We start from the raw sequence: 18,973 nt of genomic DNA, 5'->3' as shown, positions 1-18,973 counted from the left end.
AATTTAGTAACGTACTGAGCTGATGGAGGAATTTAGTAACGTACTGAGCTGATGGAGGAATTTAGTAACGTACTGAGCTGATGGAGGAATTTAGTAACGTACTGAGCTGATGGAGGAATTTAGTAACGTACTGAGCTGATGGAGGAATTTAGTAACGTACTGAGCTGATGGAGGAATTTAGTAACGTACTGAGCTGATGGAGGAATTTAGTAACGTACTGAGCTGATGGAGGAATTTAGTAACGTACTGAGCTGATGGAGGAATTTAGTAACGTACTGAGCTGATGGAGGAATTTAGTAACGTACTGAGCTGATGGAGGAATTTAGTAACGTACTGAGCTGATGGAGGAATTTAGTAACGTACTGAGCTGATGGAGGAATTTAGTAACGTACTGAGCTGATGGAGGAATTTAGTAACGTACTGGAGGATGAAAGACGACACCTGGGCTGTTTTATGCGACAGATTTAAATGATGGACATAAAAGAGGAGAGGGACACAAATCAGATGAAGGCTGCTGGAAAAAGTTCAAAGCGAAAGCCAAAAAGGAATGCAGCAGACGAGAGGCGGAAGCTATTTCAGACCAGAGTCTCTCTCACAGAACATATGTGATGATACCCGAACAGTTAACCCTATGATGACGACTGGACAACTCGTCCCACAAATATTTAGTACGCATAAATAACTGGTTTAACATCAATGACTACAATGCACGTTAAAACTAACCAGTGGTGTAAAGAACTTAAGTTAAAATACATTAAAAGTACTACTTAAGTTGTTTTTTGGGGTATCTGTACTTTACTATTTATATATTGGACAACTTTTATTTTTACTTCACTACATTCCCAAAGAAAATACATTAAAAAAACGTTTTACTTCCCTGACACGCAAAAGTACTCGTTAATTTTTTGAATGCTTAGCAGGACAAGAAACTGGTCCAATTCAGGCACTTGGAGAGAATATCCTTGGTCATTCCCACTGCATCTTATCTGCCGGACTCACTAAACACAAATGTTTAATTTGTAAATGATGTCTGAGTGTTGGAGTGTCTGGTTTGCTTATTATAAGGAATATTAAATGATTTCTATTTTTACTTTTCATACTTAAGAATATTTAAAACTAAATACTTTTAGACTTTTACTCAAATAGTATTTTACTGGCTGACTTTTACTTGAGTTATTTTCTATTAAGATATCTTTACTTTTTACTACAGTATAACAATTATTTTTTCCACCGCTGAAACTAACGCTAATGCTATTTCACTAGAACGTTACCGTTCTCAGTCCCGTTACAGCATGTTGTATAACATCATCATTCTACCAAGGTGTATCACAAGCTCTAATTAAATTACAAAATGGGAAGGTCAATTAAAATAATGAGTTGATTCTCTTTAGTTGAGCTGACACCCTGTTGCCGTGGAGAATCTGTTGCCGTGGAGAACCTGTTGCCGTGCAGAAACAGCCATGCCTGGATCTTGAACTAGCCAGGCCAAGCAAACGCCCCAGAACCCGAGACGAAACCAGCTCATATTGATGTTTTGGAGCTGGAGGGAGAGAAAAATATTCCACAGACTGAGATTTTGAGTTTACAGAAAAGAGCTACTGCTAATTCAGAAAACAGAAACTCCTTCAGGGAAACACATGTGGAAAGAATGATACTCTTGCTTTTTATTAAAACAATGCTTTCCCAAGCAATGTGGTGTCCCCACTCATGTTCTGGTGCTTCCAGTTTCCCCCTTTATGGTATTGAGAATAACAAAGACTTAATAATACATTTTAACACATAGAGTCTTATTAAGAAGTGCACATGTCTATCAAAATATAATATTGCTTTTTACATGTTACACTACACACACACACACGTTAGGCTGCAAAAATTGCTCTCAATCAAGGTTCTCCTCTCCGCATTCACATCAACAGCATGTTACACCTGGCCATCTTCTCCATTCTCATCAGGTAGGTCCTCCTCAGGTAGCTTGTCACCTCGTCTCTTGATAAAGTTATACAGAACTGCCACTGCAATAGTGAGTGTAGTGTCCATCTTCATGCAGAGCACCACCTGTAGGGGAGGGAGTCTTCTGTTCCACACTACAAAAACTCTCTCTATGAGATCTCTTGTCAGGATATGAGAGGTGGTGTGTTCTCTATGAGATCTCTTGTCAGGATATGAGAGGTGGTGTATTCTCTATGAGATCTCTTGTCAGGATATGAGAGGTGGTGTATTCTCTATGAGATCTCTTGTCAGGATATGAGAGGTGGTGTGTTCTCTATGAGATCTCTTGTCAGGATATGAGAGGTGGTGTGTTCTCTATGAGATCTCTTGTCAGGATATGAGAGGTGGTGTGTTCTCTATGAGATCTCTTGTCAGGATATGAGAGGTGGTGTAATGTCTCTCTATGAGATCTCTTGTCAGGATATGAGAGGTGGTGTGTTTTCTATGAGATCTCTAGTCAGGATATGAGAGGTGGTGTATTGTCTCTCTATGAGATCTCTTGTCAGGATATGAGAGGTGGTGTATTGTCTCTCTATGAGATCTCTTGTCAGGATATGAGAGGTGGTGTATTGTCTCTCTATGAGATCTCTAGTCAGGATATGAGAGGTGGTGTAATGTCTCTCTATGAGATCTCTTGTCAGGATATGAGAGGTGGTGTAATGTCTCTCTTCAGGTGTCTGTGGGTTTAAAAGGGGAGTCATAAGGTACCCATGACAGGCATATCCATGGTCACCTAGTAGGGGGCCTTCATATGCCCCCCTTTCCAGCATTGCACACGGACGACTATTCTCAAAGATTCTGCTGTCATGGGTGGATCCTGGCCATCTAGTTACATTTACATTTACATTTAAGTCATTTAGCAGACGCTCTTACCTTTGACATCACAGACAGGCTGCACGTTGATGGAGCAGTAGGATGTTGGTGAGCTGACCTTTGACATCACAGACAGGCTGCACGTTGATGGAGCAGTAGGATGTTGGTGAGCTGACCTTTGACATCACAGACAGGCTGCACGTTGATGGAGCAGTAGGATGTTGGTGAGCTGACCTTTGACATCACAGACAGGCTGCACGTTGATGGAGCAGTAGGATGTTAGTGAGCTGACCTTTGACATCACAGACAGGCTGCGCGTTGATGGAGCAGTAACCGTTCCGATTACAGAATAGTTCTCCAATCTCACCACCAGGGTTGGGAATAGGAATGTGTGAACAGGTCCCGTGTGGCTCAGTTGGTAGAGCATGGCGCTTGCAACGCCAGGGTTGTGGGTTCATTCCCCACGGGGGGACCAGGATGAATATGTATGAACTTTCCAATTTGTAAGTCGCTCTGGATAAGAGCGTCTGCTAAATGACTTAAATGTAAATGTAAATGTAAACAGTCTATTGCCCCTAGTACACCTGGGAATCTAGCTCTCCTGTAAAATCCAGCTGCTGTTTCCTCTGTAGGACTGAACCTGAGGTACTGATTCTTCAGACCGGCAATATCACTGGACACTCTGACTACAGTCCAGCAGACGGTTGACTTGTGGAGTCCAGAAAGGTCCCCATCCGTCATCTGGAAACATCCAGTCACATAGACGTAGGGTCACCAGGAGCTGCAGTAGTGGGGGAGGTACATCCTCGTTACCGTCGTTCCCGCGCTTGGTCCAACCTTTCTTTCCAGTTGCATTAACAGAGTCCTTGGAGAAGCGGCATCTCCTTGAAAACTCATCATTATCATAAAACTCAACAGGATACAACCCGTCTCTTAATGTGAGGAACTCTGTTGTTCTGGTTTCTCCACAGTAGCATGTCATTTTATCAGTTCATCCACATCAAGTGGCAGTTCTGCAATCTAAATTTATATTCAAGCTTAAAATTACTCTAGGTATAAAGTGAAAACTAAAACTTAGATTAGAGGAAGGATTCATTTTAACTTAGGATTCATTTACAAATAGGTTTAAAGTTTGTTGCAACAAGATGAATAGATAAACTGGGTTAAATGAAGGCTTAAGAGTTCCTCCATGTTGGTGCAGCCCACCCTGTATGTTGGGTTTTCATTTTAGCAGATCCCTGTATTTGGCATGGCAATAAGTGAAAGGTAGTTGCATGACAGCAACAACAAACTGACCCTCAGGTTAGCTGTATTAGAGGTGATAACACTCAGGTTAGCTGTATTAGAGGTGATATCACTCAGGTTAGCTGTATTAGAGGTGATAACACTCAGGTTAGCTGTATTATAGGTGATATCACTCAGGTTAGCTGTATTAGAGGTGATATCACTCAGGTTAGCTGTATTAGAGGTGATATCACTCAGGTTAGCTGTATTAGAGGTGATGACACTCAGGTTAGCTGTATTAGAGGTGATGACACTCAGGTTAGCTGTATTAGAGGTGATGACACTCAGGTTAGCTGTATTAGAGGTGATAACACTCAGGTTAGCTGTATTAGAGGTGATGACACTCAGGTTAGCTGTATTAGAGGTGATAACACTCAGGTTAGCTGTATTAGAGGTGATGACACTCAGGTTAGCTGTATTAGAGGTGATAACACTCAGGTTAGCTGTATTAGAGGTGATGACACTCAGGTTAGCTGTATTAGAGGTGATGACACTCAGGTTAGCTGTTTTAGAGGTGATGACACTCAGGTTAGCTGTATTAGAGGTGATAACACTCAGGTTAGCTGTATTAGAGGTGATAACACTCAGGTTAGCTGTATTAGAGGTGATATCACTCAGGTTAGCTGTATTAGAGGTGATATCACTCAGGTTAGCTGTATTAGAGGTGATAACACTCAGGTTAGCTGTATTAGAGTTGATAACACTCAGGTTAGCTGTATTAGAGGTGATATCACTCAGGTTAGCTGTATTAGAGGTGATAACACTCAGGTTAGCTGTATTAGAGGTGATATCACTCAGGTTAGCTGTATTAGAGGTGATAACACTCAGGTTAGCTGTATTAGAGGTGATATCACTCAGGTTAGCTGTATTAGAGGTGATAACACTCAGGTTAGCTGTATTAGAGGTGATGACACTCAGGTTAGCTGTATTAGAGGTGATGACACTCAGGTTAGCTGTATTAGAGGTGATAACACTCAGGTTAGCTGTATTAGAGGTGATGACACTCAGGTTAGCTGTATTAGAGGTGATGACACTCAGGTTAGCTGTATTAGAGGTGATAACACTCAGGTTAGCTGTATTAGAGGTGATAACACTCAGGTTAGCTGTATTAGAGGTGATAACACTCAGGTTAGCTGTATTAGAGGTGATGACACTCAGGTTAGCTGTATTAGAGTTGATAACACTCAGGTTAGCTGTATTAGAGGTGATGACACTCAGGTTAGCTGTATTAGAGGTGATAACACTCAGGTTAGCTGTATTAGAGGTGATATCACTCAGGTTAGCTGTATTAGAGTTGATAACACTCAGGTTAGCTGTATTAGAGGTGATATCACTCAGGTTAGCTGTATTAGAGGTGATAACACTCAGGTTAGCTGTATTAGAGGTGATATCACTCAGGTTAGCTGTATTAGAGGTGATAACACTCAGGTTAGCTGTATTAGAGGTGATGACACTCAGGTTAGCTGTATTAGAGGTGATAACACTCAGGTTAGCTGTATTAGAGGTGATAACACTCAGGTTAGATGTATTAGAGGTGATATCACTCAGGTTAGCTGTATTAGAGGTGATGACACTCAGGTTAGCTGTATTAGAGGTGATAACACTCAGGTTAGCTGTATTAGAGGTGATAACACTCAGGTTAGATGTATTAGAGGTGATATCACTCAGGTTAGCTGTATTAGAGGTGATGACACTCAGGTTAGCTGTATTAGAGGTGATGACACTCAGGTTAGCTGTATTAGAGGTGATATCACTCAGGTTAGCTGTATTAGAGGTGATAACACTCAGGTTAGCTGTATTAGAGGTGATAACACTCAGGTTAGCTGTATTAGAGGTGATGACACTCAGGTTAGCTGTATTAGAGGTGATATCACTCAGGTTAGCTGTATTAGAGGTGATAACACTCAGGTTAGCTGTATTAGAGGTGATAACACTCAGGTTAGCTGTATTAGAGGTGATAACACTCAGGTTAGCTGTATTAGAGGTGATAACACTCAGGTTAGCTGTATTAGAGGTGATAACACTCAGGTTAGCTGTATTAGAGGTGATAACACTCAGGTTAGCTGTATTAGAGGTGATAACACTCAGGTTAGCTGTATTAGAGGTGATATCACTCAGGTTAGCTGTATTAGAGGTGATAACACTCAGGTTAGCTGTATTAGAGGTGATAACACTCAGGTTAGCTGTATTAGAGGTGATAACACTCAGGTTAGCTGTATTAGAGGTGATAACACTCAGGTTAGCTGTATTAGAGGTGATGACACTCAGGTTAGCTGTATTAGAGGTGATGACACTCAGGTTAGCTGTATTAGAGGCACCCATTCAGATCAATTGCATTAACGCCATCAATACACCTCCTGTAAGCAATTCAGGCCATCTATAGACCCAAACTGTAGATAGATTTAGAGACAATTTAATGGAAAGCCACTACCTGGCCTCTGGTCATTGTCCAGGACAGAGTGTGTTAACCTGAATGTCTGACATTAAAACATCTGGAATGTACACGCTTTATGATCAGTCGTGTTTGATAACGACAGACTTTGGGGTGGAATCTGGCCAAAGCCTTAGGTAGACGAGAGTTGGGTAAAACAGGTCACCAATCTTTCAGTTCATGGATCAACATACTTGGCAACAAAAAGTTAAAATGATGAACAGGTCTATGTTCCCAATGGAACTCTATTCCCTTTGTAGTGCACTACTTTAGATCAGGACCCAATGGAACCCTATTCCCTTTGTAGTGCACTACTTTAGACCAGGACCCAATGGAACCCTATTCCCTTTGTAGTGCACTACTTTAGACCAGGGCCCAATGGAACCCTATTCCCTTTGTAGTGCCCTACTTTAGACCAGGACCCAATGGAACCCTGCGACTGGAACGAATTGCAAAAATCTCTGAAGTTGGAGACGTTTATCTCCCTCAACAACTTTAAACATCTGCTATCCGAGCAGCTAACCGATCGCTGCAGCTGTACATAGTCCATCGGTATATAGCCCACCCAATTTACCTACCTCACCCTCCCCATACTCCTTTTATTTATTTACTTTTCTGCTCTTTTGCACACCAGTATCTCTACTTGCACATGATCATCTGATGATTTATCACTCCAGTGTTAATCTGCTAAATTGTAATTATTCTATTTATTGCCTACCTCCTCATGCCTTTTGCACACATTGTATATAGATTCTCTTTTTTTCTACCATGTTATTGACTTGTTTACTCCATGTGTAACTCTGTGTTGTTGTCTGTTCACACTGCTATGCTTTATCTTGGCCAGGTCGCAGTTGCAAATGAGAACTTGTTCTCAACTAGCCTACCTGGTTAAATAAAGGTGAAATAAAAAAAATATAAAAAAATATTCCCTTTGTAGTGCACTACTTTAGATCAGGGCCCAATGGAACCCTATTCCCTTTGTAGTGCCCTACTTTAGATCAGGACCCAATGGAACCCTATTCCCTTTGTAGTGCACTACTTTAGATCAGGACCCAATGGAACCCTATTCCCTTTGTAGTGCCCTACTTTAGACCAGGACCCAATGGAACCCTATTCCCTTTGTAGTGCACTACTTTAGACCAGGGCCCAATGGAACCCTATTCCCTTTGTAGTGCACAACTTTAGACCAGGACCCAATGGAACCCTACTCCCATTGTAGTGCACTACTTTAGACCAGGACCAATTTGGGACACAGTCAGGTCTTGGCAGACTAACTACTTGGTTGGCTCCCTTTGGTCTGGCTCAACAACAGAGTACAGACAGTAACAATAATCTAAGGTGTGCGTGCGGTCACAATGAAGGCCCAAAAGACCTGGGTAAAACCTGTTCAGCCATGTAGTCACACCCTTCTTCCTATTGTAATGGTAATATGTTTATAATGATAGGAAGTTTAGTCAGAGAGAGGGGGGATATAGAGAGCTTCTACAGGTAAGTCCTTCACATCATAGATTAAAGTCTTTAAATAGTGCATGTGGTGTCAACAACACTTTAACAAAATAGAAAACATATAACTAACAACCAATAAGAGTCTTGCAATGAATCTACCCTCTGTTCCGACCCATCTCCATGGCATCACCCTGGTCAATTATAGTAGGTCCAATTGTCCATCTCCTGGCCACCCACCTCCCTGGCCCCAGCCTGCCCTCGTCCCCCCCACCCATCTCCTGGCCACTCCTGGGCTGAGCTCCACACTGCAGCCCCCTCTCCTCTGGTCTCTAGCCCCAGTCCTCTCCTCCTGTCTCCAGCTCCTCTTCTGCTAGCTCCAGTCCCTCTCCTCTCCAGCCCCAGTCCCTCTCCTCCCGTCTCCAGTTCCTCTCCTCTCCTCCCATCTCCAGTTCCTCTCCTCTCCTCCTGTCTCCAGCCCCTCTCCTCCTGTCTCCAGCCCCTCTCCTCCCCTCCTGTCTCCAGCCCCTCTCCTCCCCTCCTGTCTCCAGCCCCTCTCCTCCCCTCCTGTCTCCAGCCCCTCTCCTCTCCTCCAGCCCCAGTCCATCTCCTCTTGTCTCCAGCCGCAGTCCCTCCCCTCTCCTCCTGTCTCCAGCCCCAGTCCCTCTCCACTCCTCTCCTCCTGTCTCCAGCCCCAGTCCCTCTCCTCACCTCCTGTCTCCAGCTCCAGTCCCTCTCCTCCTGTCTCCAGCCCCTCTCCTCTTGTCTCCAGCCCCAGTCCCTCTCCTATTGTCTCCAGTCCCTCTCCTCTCCTCCTGTCTCCAGCCCCTCTCCTCAGACCACTGAGTGATCATTGTTTTTTTTCCCTCCACCCATCACGGTGTGATGGATAGAGGAGGCTGAGCGGTCGGAGCCCTCGGCTGCCGTCCCGTTAACATTCTCCTGGCGCTGGCAGCACAGGATCTGCTTGAAGGTGGCGCTCATCTCCTTGTCCCGGTAGCTGTAGATGATGGGGTTCATAGCAGAGTTGAACTCAGCCAGAAGCAGGAAGAACTTCTCAAAGTCCAGGACGTTACAGTTGGCACAGAACACATCGAGGAGGATGAGAACCAGGCCTGGAGTCCAGCACACGATGAACGCACCTGGAGGAGGAACACGTGAGAAAGTAAGACTTTTCAGTAAAATCTGATTTAAACAAAGACTCAGGGGCTGCATTTATACAGACCACTTTGAATATACAGTTTATTGATTAATCTGACCACCAGGAGGAGATGACTGGTTAGAGAATGGGACTGTTCAGTTAATCTGACCACCAGGAGGAGATGACTGGTTAGAGAATGGGACTGTTCAGTTAATCTGACCACCAGGAGGAGATGACTGGTTAGAGAATGGGACTGTTCAGTTAATCTGACCACCAGGAGATGACTGGTTAGAGAATGGGACTGTTCAGTTAATCTGACCACCAGGAGATGACTGGTTAGAGAATGGGACTGTTCAGTTAATCTGACCACCAGGAGATGACTGGTTAGAGAATGGGACTGTTCAGTTAATCTGACCACCAGGAGATGACTGGTTAGAGAATGGGACTGTTCAGTTAATCTGACCACCAGGAGGAGATGACTGGTTAGAGAACGGGACTGTTCAGTTAATCTGACCACCAGGAGATGACTGGTTAGAGAATGGGACTGTTCAGTTAATCTGACCACCAGGAGATGACTGGTTAGAGAATGGGACTGTTCAGTTAATCTGACCACCAGGAGATGACTGGTTAGAGAATGGGACTGTTCAGTTAATCTGACCACCAGGAGATGACTGGTTAGAGAATGGGACTGTTCAGTTAATCTGACCACCAGGAGGAGATGACTGGTTAGAGAACGGGACTGTTCAGTTAATCTGACCACCAGGAGGAGATGACTGGTTAGAGAACGGGACTGTTCAGTTAATCTGACCACCAGGAGATGACTGATTAGAGAACGGGACTGTTCATTTAATCTGACCACCAGGAGGAGATGACTGATTAGAGAACGGGACTGTTCAGTTAATCTGACCACCAGGAGATGACTGGTTAGAGAACGGGACTGTTCAGTTAATCTGACCACCAGGAGGAGATGACTGATTAGAGAACGGGACTGTTCAGTTAATCTGACCACCAGGAGGAGATGACTGATTAGAGAACGGGACTGTTCAGTTAATCTGACCACCAGGAGATGACTGGTTAGAGAACGGGACTGTTCAGTTAATCTGACCACCAGGAGGAGATGACTGGTTAGAGAATGGGACTGTTCAGTTAATCTGACCACCAGGAGGAGATGACTGATTAGAGAACGGGACTGTTCAGTTAATCTGACCACCAGGAGGAGATGACTGGTTAGAGAACGGGACTGTTCAGTTAATCTGACCACCAGGAGGAGATGACTGATTAGAGAACGGGACTGTTCAGTTAATCTGACCACCAGGAGGAGATGACTGGTTAGAGAACGGGACTGTTCAGTTAATCTGACCACCAGGAGGAGATGACTGGTTAGAGAACGGGACTGTTCAGTTAATCTGACCACCAGGAGGAGATGACTGGTTAGAGAATGGGACTGTTCAGTTAATCTGACCACCAGGAGATGACTGGTTAGAGAATGGGACTGTTCATTTAATCTGACCACCAGGAGATGACTGGTTAGAGAACGGGACTGTTCAGTTAATCTGACCACCAGGAGGAGATGACTGGTTAGAGAACGGGACTGTTCAGTTAATCTGACCACCAGGAGATGACTGGTTAGAGAATGGGACTGTTCAGTTAATCTGACCACCAGGAGATGACTGGTTAGAGAATGGGACTGTTCAGTTAATCTGACCACCAGGAGATGACTGATTAGAGAATGGGACTGTTCAGTTAATCTGACCACCAGGAGATGACTGATTAGAGAACGGGACTGTTCAGTTAATCTGACCACCAGGAGATGACTGGTTAGAGAACGGGACTGTTCAGTTAATCTGACCACCAGGAGATGACTGGTTAGAGAATGGGACTGTTCAGTTAATCTGACCACCAGGAGATGACTGATTAGAGAACGGGACTGTTCAGTTAATCTGACCACCAGGAGGAGATGACTGGTTAGAGAATGGGACTGTTCAGTTAATCTGACCACCAGGAGATGACTGGTTAGAGAATGGGACTGTTCAGTTAATCTGACCACCAGGAGATGACTGGTTAGAGAATGGGACTGTTCAGTTAATCTGACCACCAGGAGATGACTGGTTAGAGAATGGGACTGTTCAGTTAATCTGACCACCAGGAGATGACTGGTTAGAGAATGGGACTGTTCAGTTAATCTGACCACCAGGAGGAGATGACTGGTTAGAGAATGGGACTGTTCAGTTAATCTGACCACCAGGAGATGACTGGTTAGAGAATGGGACTGTTCAGTTAATCTGACCACCAGGAGATGACTGGTTAGAGAATGGGACTGTTCAGTTAATCTGACCACCAGGAGATGACTGGTTAGAGAATGGGACTGTTCAGTTAATCTGACCACCAGGAGGAGATGACTGATTAGAGAACGGGACTGTTCAGTTAATCTGACCACCAGGAGATGACTGGTTAGAGAACGGGACTGTTCAGTTAATCTGACCACCAGGAGATGACTGATTAGAGAACGGGACTGTTCATTTAATCTGACCACCAGGAGGAGATGACTGATTAGAGAACGGGACTGTTCAGTTAATCTGACCACCAGGAGATGACTGGTTAGAGAACGGGACTGTTCAGTTAATCTGACCACCAGGAGGAGATGACTGATTAGAGAACGGGACTGTTCAGTTAATCTGACCACCAGGAGGAGATGACTGATTAGAGAACGGGACTGTTCAGTTAATCTGACCACCAGGAGATGACTGGTTAGAGAACGGGACTGTTCAGTTAATCTGACCACCAGGAGGAGATGACTGGTTAGAGAATGGGACTGTTCAGTTAATCTGACCACCAGGAGGAGATGACTGATTAGAGAACGGGACTGTTCAGTTAATCTGACCACCAGGAGGAGATGACTGGTTAGAGAACGGGACTGTTCAGTTAATCTGACCACCAGGAGGAGATGACTGATTAGAGAACGGGACTGTTCAGTTAATCTGACCACCAGGAGGAGATGACTGGTTAGAGAACGGGACTGTTCAGTTAATCTGACCACCAGGAGGAGATGACTGGTTAGAGAACGGGACTGTTCAGTTAATCTGACCACCAGGAGGAGATGACTGGTTAGAGAATGGGACTGTTCAGTTAATCTGACCACCAGGAGATGACTGGTTAGAGAATGGGACTGTTCATTTAATCTGACCACCAGGAGATGACTGGTTAGAGAACGGGACTGTTCAGTTAATCTGACCACCAGGAGGAGATGACTGGTTAGAGAACGGGACTGTTCAGTTAATCTGACCACCAGGAGATGACTGGTTAGAGAATGGGACTGTTCAGTTAATCTGACCACCAGGAGATGACTGGTTAGAGAATGGGACTGTTCAGTTAATCTGACCACCAGGAGATGACTGATTAGAGAATGGGACTGTTCAGTTAATCTGACCACCAGGAGATGACTGATTAGAGAACGGGACTGTTCAGTTAATCTGACCACCAGGAGATGACTGGTTAGAGAACGGGACTGTTCAGTTAATCTGACCACCAGGAGATGACTGGTTAGAGAATGGGACTGTTCAGTTAATCTGACCACCAGGAGATGACTGATTAGAGAACGGGACTGTTCAGTTAATCTGACCACCAGGAGGAGATGACTGGTTAGAGAATGGGACTGTTCAGTTAATCTGACCACCAGGAGATGACTGGTTAGAGAATGGGACTGTTCAGTTAATCTGACCACCAGGAGATGACTGGTTAGAGAATGGGACTGTTCAGTTAATCTGACCACCAGGAGATGACTGGTTAGAGAATGGGACTGTTCAGTTAATCTGACCACCAGGAGATGACTGGTTAGAGAATGGGACTGTTCAGTTAATCTGACCACCAGGAGGAGATGACTGGTTAGAGAATGGGACTGTTCAGTTAATCTGACCACCAGGAGATGACTGGTTAGAGAATGGGACTGTTCAGTTAATCTGACCACCAGGAGATGACTGGTTAGAGAATGGGACTGTTCAGTTAATCTGACCACCAGGAGATGACTGGTTAGAGAATGGGACTGTTCAGTTAATCTGACCACCAGGAGGAGATGACTGATTAGAGAACGGGACTGTTCAGTTAATCTGACCACCAGGAGATGACTGGTTAGAGAACGGGACTGTTCAGTTAATCTGACCACCAGGAGATGACTGGTTAGAGAATGGGACTGTTCAGTTAATCTGACCACCAGGAGATGACTGGTTAGAGAATGGGACTGTTCAGTTAATCTGACCACCAGGAGGAGATGACTGGTTAGAGAATGGGACTGTTCAGTTAATCTGACCACCAGGAGATGACTGATTAGAGAACGGGACTGTTCATTTAATCTGACCACCAGGAGATGACTGGTTAGAGAACGGGACTGTTCAGTTAATCTGACCACCAGGAGGAGATGACTGGTTAGAGAATGGGACTGTTCAGTTAATCTGACCACCAGGAGATGACTGATTAGAGAACGGGACTGTTCAGTTAATCTGACCACCAGGAGGAGATGACTGGTTAGAGAATGGGACTGTTCAGTTAATCTGACCACCAGGAGATGACTGGTTAGAGAATGGGACTGTTCAGTTAATCTGACCACCAGGAGATGACTGGTTAGAGAATGGGACTGTTCAGTTAATCTGACCACCAGGAGATGACTGGTTAGAGAATGGGACTGTTCAGTTAATCTGACCACCAGGAGGAGATGACTGGTTAGAGAATGGGACTGTTCAGTTAATCTGACCACCAGGAGATGACTGGTTAGAGAATGGGACTGTTCAGTTAATCTGACCACCAGGAGATGACTGGTTAGAGAATGGGACTGTTCAGTTAATCTGACCACCAGGAGATGACTGGTTAGAGAATGGGACTGTTCAGTTAATCTGACCACCAGGAGATGACTGGTTAGAGAATGGGACTGTTCAGTTAATCTGACCACCAGGAGGAGATGACTGATTAGAGAACGGGACTGTTCAGTTAATCTGACCACCAGGAGATGACTGGTTAGAGAATGGGACTGTTCAGTTAATCTGACCACCAGGAGATGACTGGTTAGAGAATGGGACTGTTCAGTTAATCTGACCACCAGGAGATGACTGGTTAGAGAATGGGACTGTTCAGTTAATCTGACCACCAGGAGGAGATGACTGGTTAGAGAATGGGACTGTTCAGTTAATCTGACCACCAGGAGATGACTGATTAGAGAACGGGACTGTTCAGTTAATCTGACCACCAGGAGATGACTGGTTAGAGAATGGGACTGTTCAGTTAATCTGACCACCAGGAGATGACTGGTTAGAGAATGGGACTGTTCAGTTAATCTGACCACCAGGATATGACTGATTAGAGAACGGGACTGTTCAGTTAATCTGACCACCAGGAGATGACTGGTTAGAGAACGGGACTGTTCAGTTAATCTGACCACCAGGAGATGACTGGTTAGAGAATGGGACTGTTCAGTTAATCTGACCACCAGGAGATGACTGGTTAGAGAATGGGACTGTTCAGTTAATCTGACCACCAGGAGATGACTGGTTAGAGAATGGGACTGTTCAGTTAATCTGACCACCAGGAGGAGATGACTGGTTAGAGAACGGGACTGTTCAGTTAATCTGACCACCAGGAGATGACTGATTAGAGAACGGGACTGTTCATTTAATCTGACCACCAGGAGGAGATGACTGATTAGAGAATGGGACTGTTCAGTTAATCTGACCACCAGGAGATGACTGGTTAGAGAACGGGACTGTTCAGTTAATCTGACCACCAGGAGGAGATGACTGATTAGAGAACGGGACTGTTCAGTTAATCTGACCACCAGGAGGAGATGACTGATTAGAGAACGGGACTGTTCAGTTAATCTGACCACCAGGAGATGACTGGTTAGAGAACGGGACTGTTCAGTTAATCTGACCACCAGGAGGAGATGACTGGTTAGAGAATGGGACTGTTCAGTTAATCTGACCACCAGGAGGAGATGACTGATTAGAGAACGGGACTGTTCAGTTAATCTGACCACCAGGAGGAGATGACTGGTTAGAGAACGGGACTGTTCAGTTAATCTGACCACCAGGAGGAGATGACTGATTAGAGAACGGGACTGTTCAGTTAATCTGACCACCAGGAGGAGATGACTGGTTAGAGAACGGGACTGTTCAGTTAATCTGACCACCAGGAGGAGATGACTGGTTAGAGAACGGGACTGTTCAGTTAATCTGACCACCAGGAGGAGATGACTGGTTAGAGAATGGGACTGTTCAGTTAATCTGACCACCAGGAGATGACTGGTTAGAGAATGGGACTGTTCATTTAATCTGACCACCAGGAGATGACTGGTTAGAGAACGGGACTGTTCAGTTAATCTGACCACCAGGAGGAGATGACTGGTTAGAGAATGGGACTGTTCAGTTAATCTGACCACCAGGAGATGACTGGTTAGAGAATGGGACTGTTCAGTTAATCTGACCACCAGGAGATGACTGGTTAGAGAATGGGACTGTTCAGTTAATCTGACCACCAGGAGATGACTGATTAGAGAATGGGACTGTTCAGTTAATCTGACCACCAGGAGATGACTGATTAGAGAACGGGACTGTTCAGTTAATCTGACCACCAGGAGATGACTGGTTAGAGAACGGGACTGTTCAGTTAATCTGACCACCAGGAGATGACTGGTTAGAGAATGGGACTGTTCAGTTAATCTGACCACCAGGAGATGACTGATTAGAGAACGGGACTGTTCAGTTAATCTGACCACCAGGAGGAGATGACTGGTTAGAGAATGGGACTGTTCAGTTAATCTGACCACCAGGAGATGACTGGTTAGAGAATGGGACTGTTCAGTTAATCTGACCACCAGGAGATGACTGGTTAGAGAATGGGACTGTTCAGTTAATCTGACCACCAGGAGATGACTGGTTAGAGAATGGGACTGTTCAGTTAATCTGACCACCAGGAGATGACTGGTTAGAGAATGGGACTGTTCAGTTAATCTGACCACCAGGAGGAGATGACTGGTTAGAGAATGGGACTGTTCAGTTAATCTGACCACCAGGAGATGACTGGTTAGAGAATGGGACTGTTCAGTTAATCTGACCACCAGGAGATGACTGGTTAGAGAATGGGACTGTTCAGTTAATCTGACCACCAGGAGATGACTGGTTAGAGAATGGGACTGTTCAGTTAATCTGACCACCAGGAGGAGATGACTGATTAGAGAACGGGACTGTTCAGTTAATCTGACCACCAGGAGATGACTGGTTAGAGAATGGGACTGTTCAGTTAATCTGACCACCAGGAGATGACTGGTTAGAGAATGGGACTGTTCAGTTAATCTGACCACCAGGAGATGACTGGTTAGAGAATGGGACTGTTCAGTTAATCTGACCACCAGGAGGAGATGACTGGTTAGAGAATGGGACTGTTCAGTTAATCTGACCACCAGGAGATGACTGATTAGAGAACGGGACTGTTCATTTAATCTGACCACCAGGAGATGACTGGTTAGAGAACGGGACTGTTCAGTTAATCTGACCACCAGGAGGAGATGACTGGTTAGAGAATGGGACTGTTCAGTTAATCTGACCACCAGGAGATGACTGATTAGAGAACGGGACTGTTCAGTTAATCTGACCACCAGGAGGAGATGACTGGTTAGAGAATGGGACAGTTCAGTTAATCTGACCACCAGGAGATGACTGGTTAGAGAATGGGACTGTTCAGTTAATCTGACCACCAGGAGATGACTGGTTAGAGAATGGGACTGTTCAGTTAATCTGACCACCAGGAGATGACTGGTTAGAGAATGGGACTGTTCAGTTAATCTGACCACCAGGAGGAGATGACTGGTTAGAGAATGGGACTGTTCAGTTAATCTGACCACCAGGAGATGACTGGTTAGAGAATGGGACTGTTCAGTTAATCTGACCACCAGGAGATGACTGGTTAGAGAATGGGACTGTTCAGTTAATCTGACCACCAGGAGATGACTGGTTAGAGAATGGGACTGTTCAGTTAATCTGACCACCAGGAGGAGATGACTGATTAGAGAACGGGACTGTTCAGTTAATCTGACCACCAGGAGATGACTGGTTAGAGAATGGGACTGTTCAGTTAATCTGACCACCAGGAGATGACTGGTTAGAGAATGGGACTGTTCAGTTAATCTGACCACCAGGAGATGACTGGTTAGAGAATGGGACTGTTCAGTTAATCTGACCACCAGGAGGAGATGACTGGTTAGAGAATGGGACTGTTCAGTTAATCTGACCACCAGGAGATGACTGATTAGAGAACGGGACTGTTCAGTTAATCTGACCACCAGGAGATGACTGGTTAGAGAATGGGACTGTTCAGTTAATCTGACCACCAGGAGATGACTGGTTAGAGAATGGGACTGTTCAGTTAATCTGACCACCAGGATATGACTGATTAGAGAACGGGACTGTTCAGTTAATCTGACCACCAGGAGATGACTGGTTAGAGAACGGGACTGTTCAGTTAATCTGACCACCAGGAGATGACTGGTTAGAGAATGGGACTGTTCAGTTAATCTGACCACCAGGAGATGACTGGTTAGAGAATGGGACTGTTCAGTTAATCTGACCACCAGGATATGACTGGTTAGAGAACGGGACTGTTCAGTTAATCTGACCACCAGGAGGAGATGACTGGTTAGAGAACGGGACTGTTCAGTTAATCTGACCACCAGGAGATGACTGGTTAGAGAACGGTACTATTCAGTTAATCTGACCACCAGGAGATGACTGGTTAGAGAATGGGACTGTTCACTTAATCTGACCACCAGGAGATGACTGGTTAGAGAATGGGACTGTTCAGTTAATCTGACCACCAGGAGATGACTGGTTAGAGAATGGGACTGTTCAGTTAATCTGACCACCAGGAGATGACTGGTTAGAGAACGGGACTGTTCAGTTAATCTGACCACCAGGAGATGACTGGTTAGAGAATGGGACTGTTCAGCTAATCTGACCACCAGGAGGAGATGACTGGTTAGAGAATGGGACTGTTCAGTTAATCTGACCACCAGGAGATGACTGGTTAGAGAATGGGACTGTTCAGTTAATCTGACCACCAGGAGGAGATGACTGGTTAGAGAATGGGACTGTTCAGTTAATCTGACCACCAGGAGATGACTGGTTAGAGAATGGGACTGTTCAGTTAATCTGACCACCAGGAGGAGATGACTGGTTAGAGAATGGGACTGTTCAGTTAATCTGACCACCAGGAGATGACTGGTTAGAGAATGGGACTGTTCAGTTAATCTGACCACCAGGAGATGACTGGTTAGAGAACGGGACTGTTCAGTTAATCTGACCACCAGGAGATGACTGGTTAGAGAACGGGACTGTTCAGTTAATCTGACCACCAGGAGGAGATGACTGGTTAGAGAACGGGACTGTTCAGTTAATCTGACCACCAGGAGATGACTGGTTAGAGAATGGGACTGTTCAGTTAATCTGACCACCAGGAGATGACTGGTTAGAGAACGGGACTGTTCAGTTAATCTGACCACCAGGAGGAGATGACTGGTTAGAGAATGGGACTGTTCAGTTAATCTGACCACCAGGAGATGACTGGTTAGAGAACGGGACTGTTCAGTTAATCTGACCACCAGGAGATGACTGGTTAGAGAATGGGACTGTTCAGTTAATCTGACCACCAGGAGATGACTGGTTAGAGAATGGGACTGTTCAGTTAATCTGACCACCAGGAGATGACTGGTTAGAGAATGGGACTGTTCAGTTAATCTGACCACCAGGAGGAGATGACTGGTTAGAGAATGGGACTGTTCAGTTAATCTGACCACCAGGAGGAGATGACTGGTTAGAGAATGGGACTGTTCAGTTAAT

At 45.0% G+C, this 18,973-nt stretch overlaps 1 protein-coding gene across 1 annotated transcript in view; it reads right to left on the bottom strand.

The window, feature by feature from the left end:
* Nucleotides 1-7,922: 7,922 nt before the first annotated feature.
* LOC139544449 (lysophosphatidic acid receptor 1-like) overlaps nt 7,923-18,973 on the bottom strand; it is an 81,831-nt gene continuing 70,780 nt past the window's right edge. Inside the window, exon 3 of the mRNA XM_071351560.1 lies at nt 7,923-9,102. Within this exon, the coding sequence (XP_071207661.1) occupies nt 8,795-9,102 (308 nt within the window). The 3' untranslated portion in view covers nt 7,923-8,794. The remainder of the gene's footprint in view (nt 9,103-18,973) is intronic.

The sequence above is a fragment of the Salvelinus alpinus genome, chromosome 18 (genome assembly GCF_045679555.1).
Source record: "Salvelinus alpinus chromosome 18, SLU_Salpinus.1, whole genome shotgun sequence".
Taxonomy (NCBI): domain Eukaryota; kingdom Metazoa; phylum Chordata; class Actinopteri; order Salmoniformes; family Salmonidae; genus Salvelinus; species Salvelinus alpinus.
Note: the sequence above shows the minus strand (reverse complement) of the source record. Positions and strands in the feature narration are given on the sequence as shown.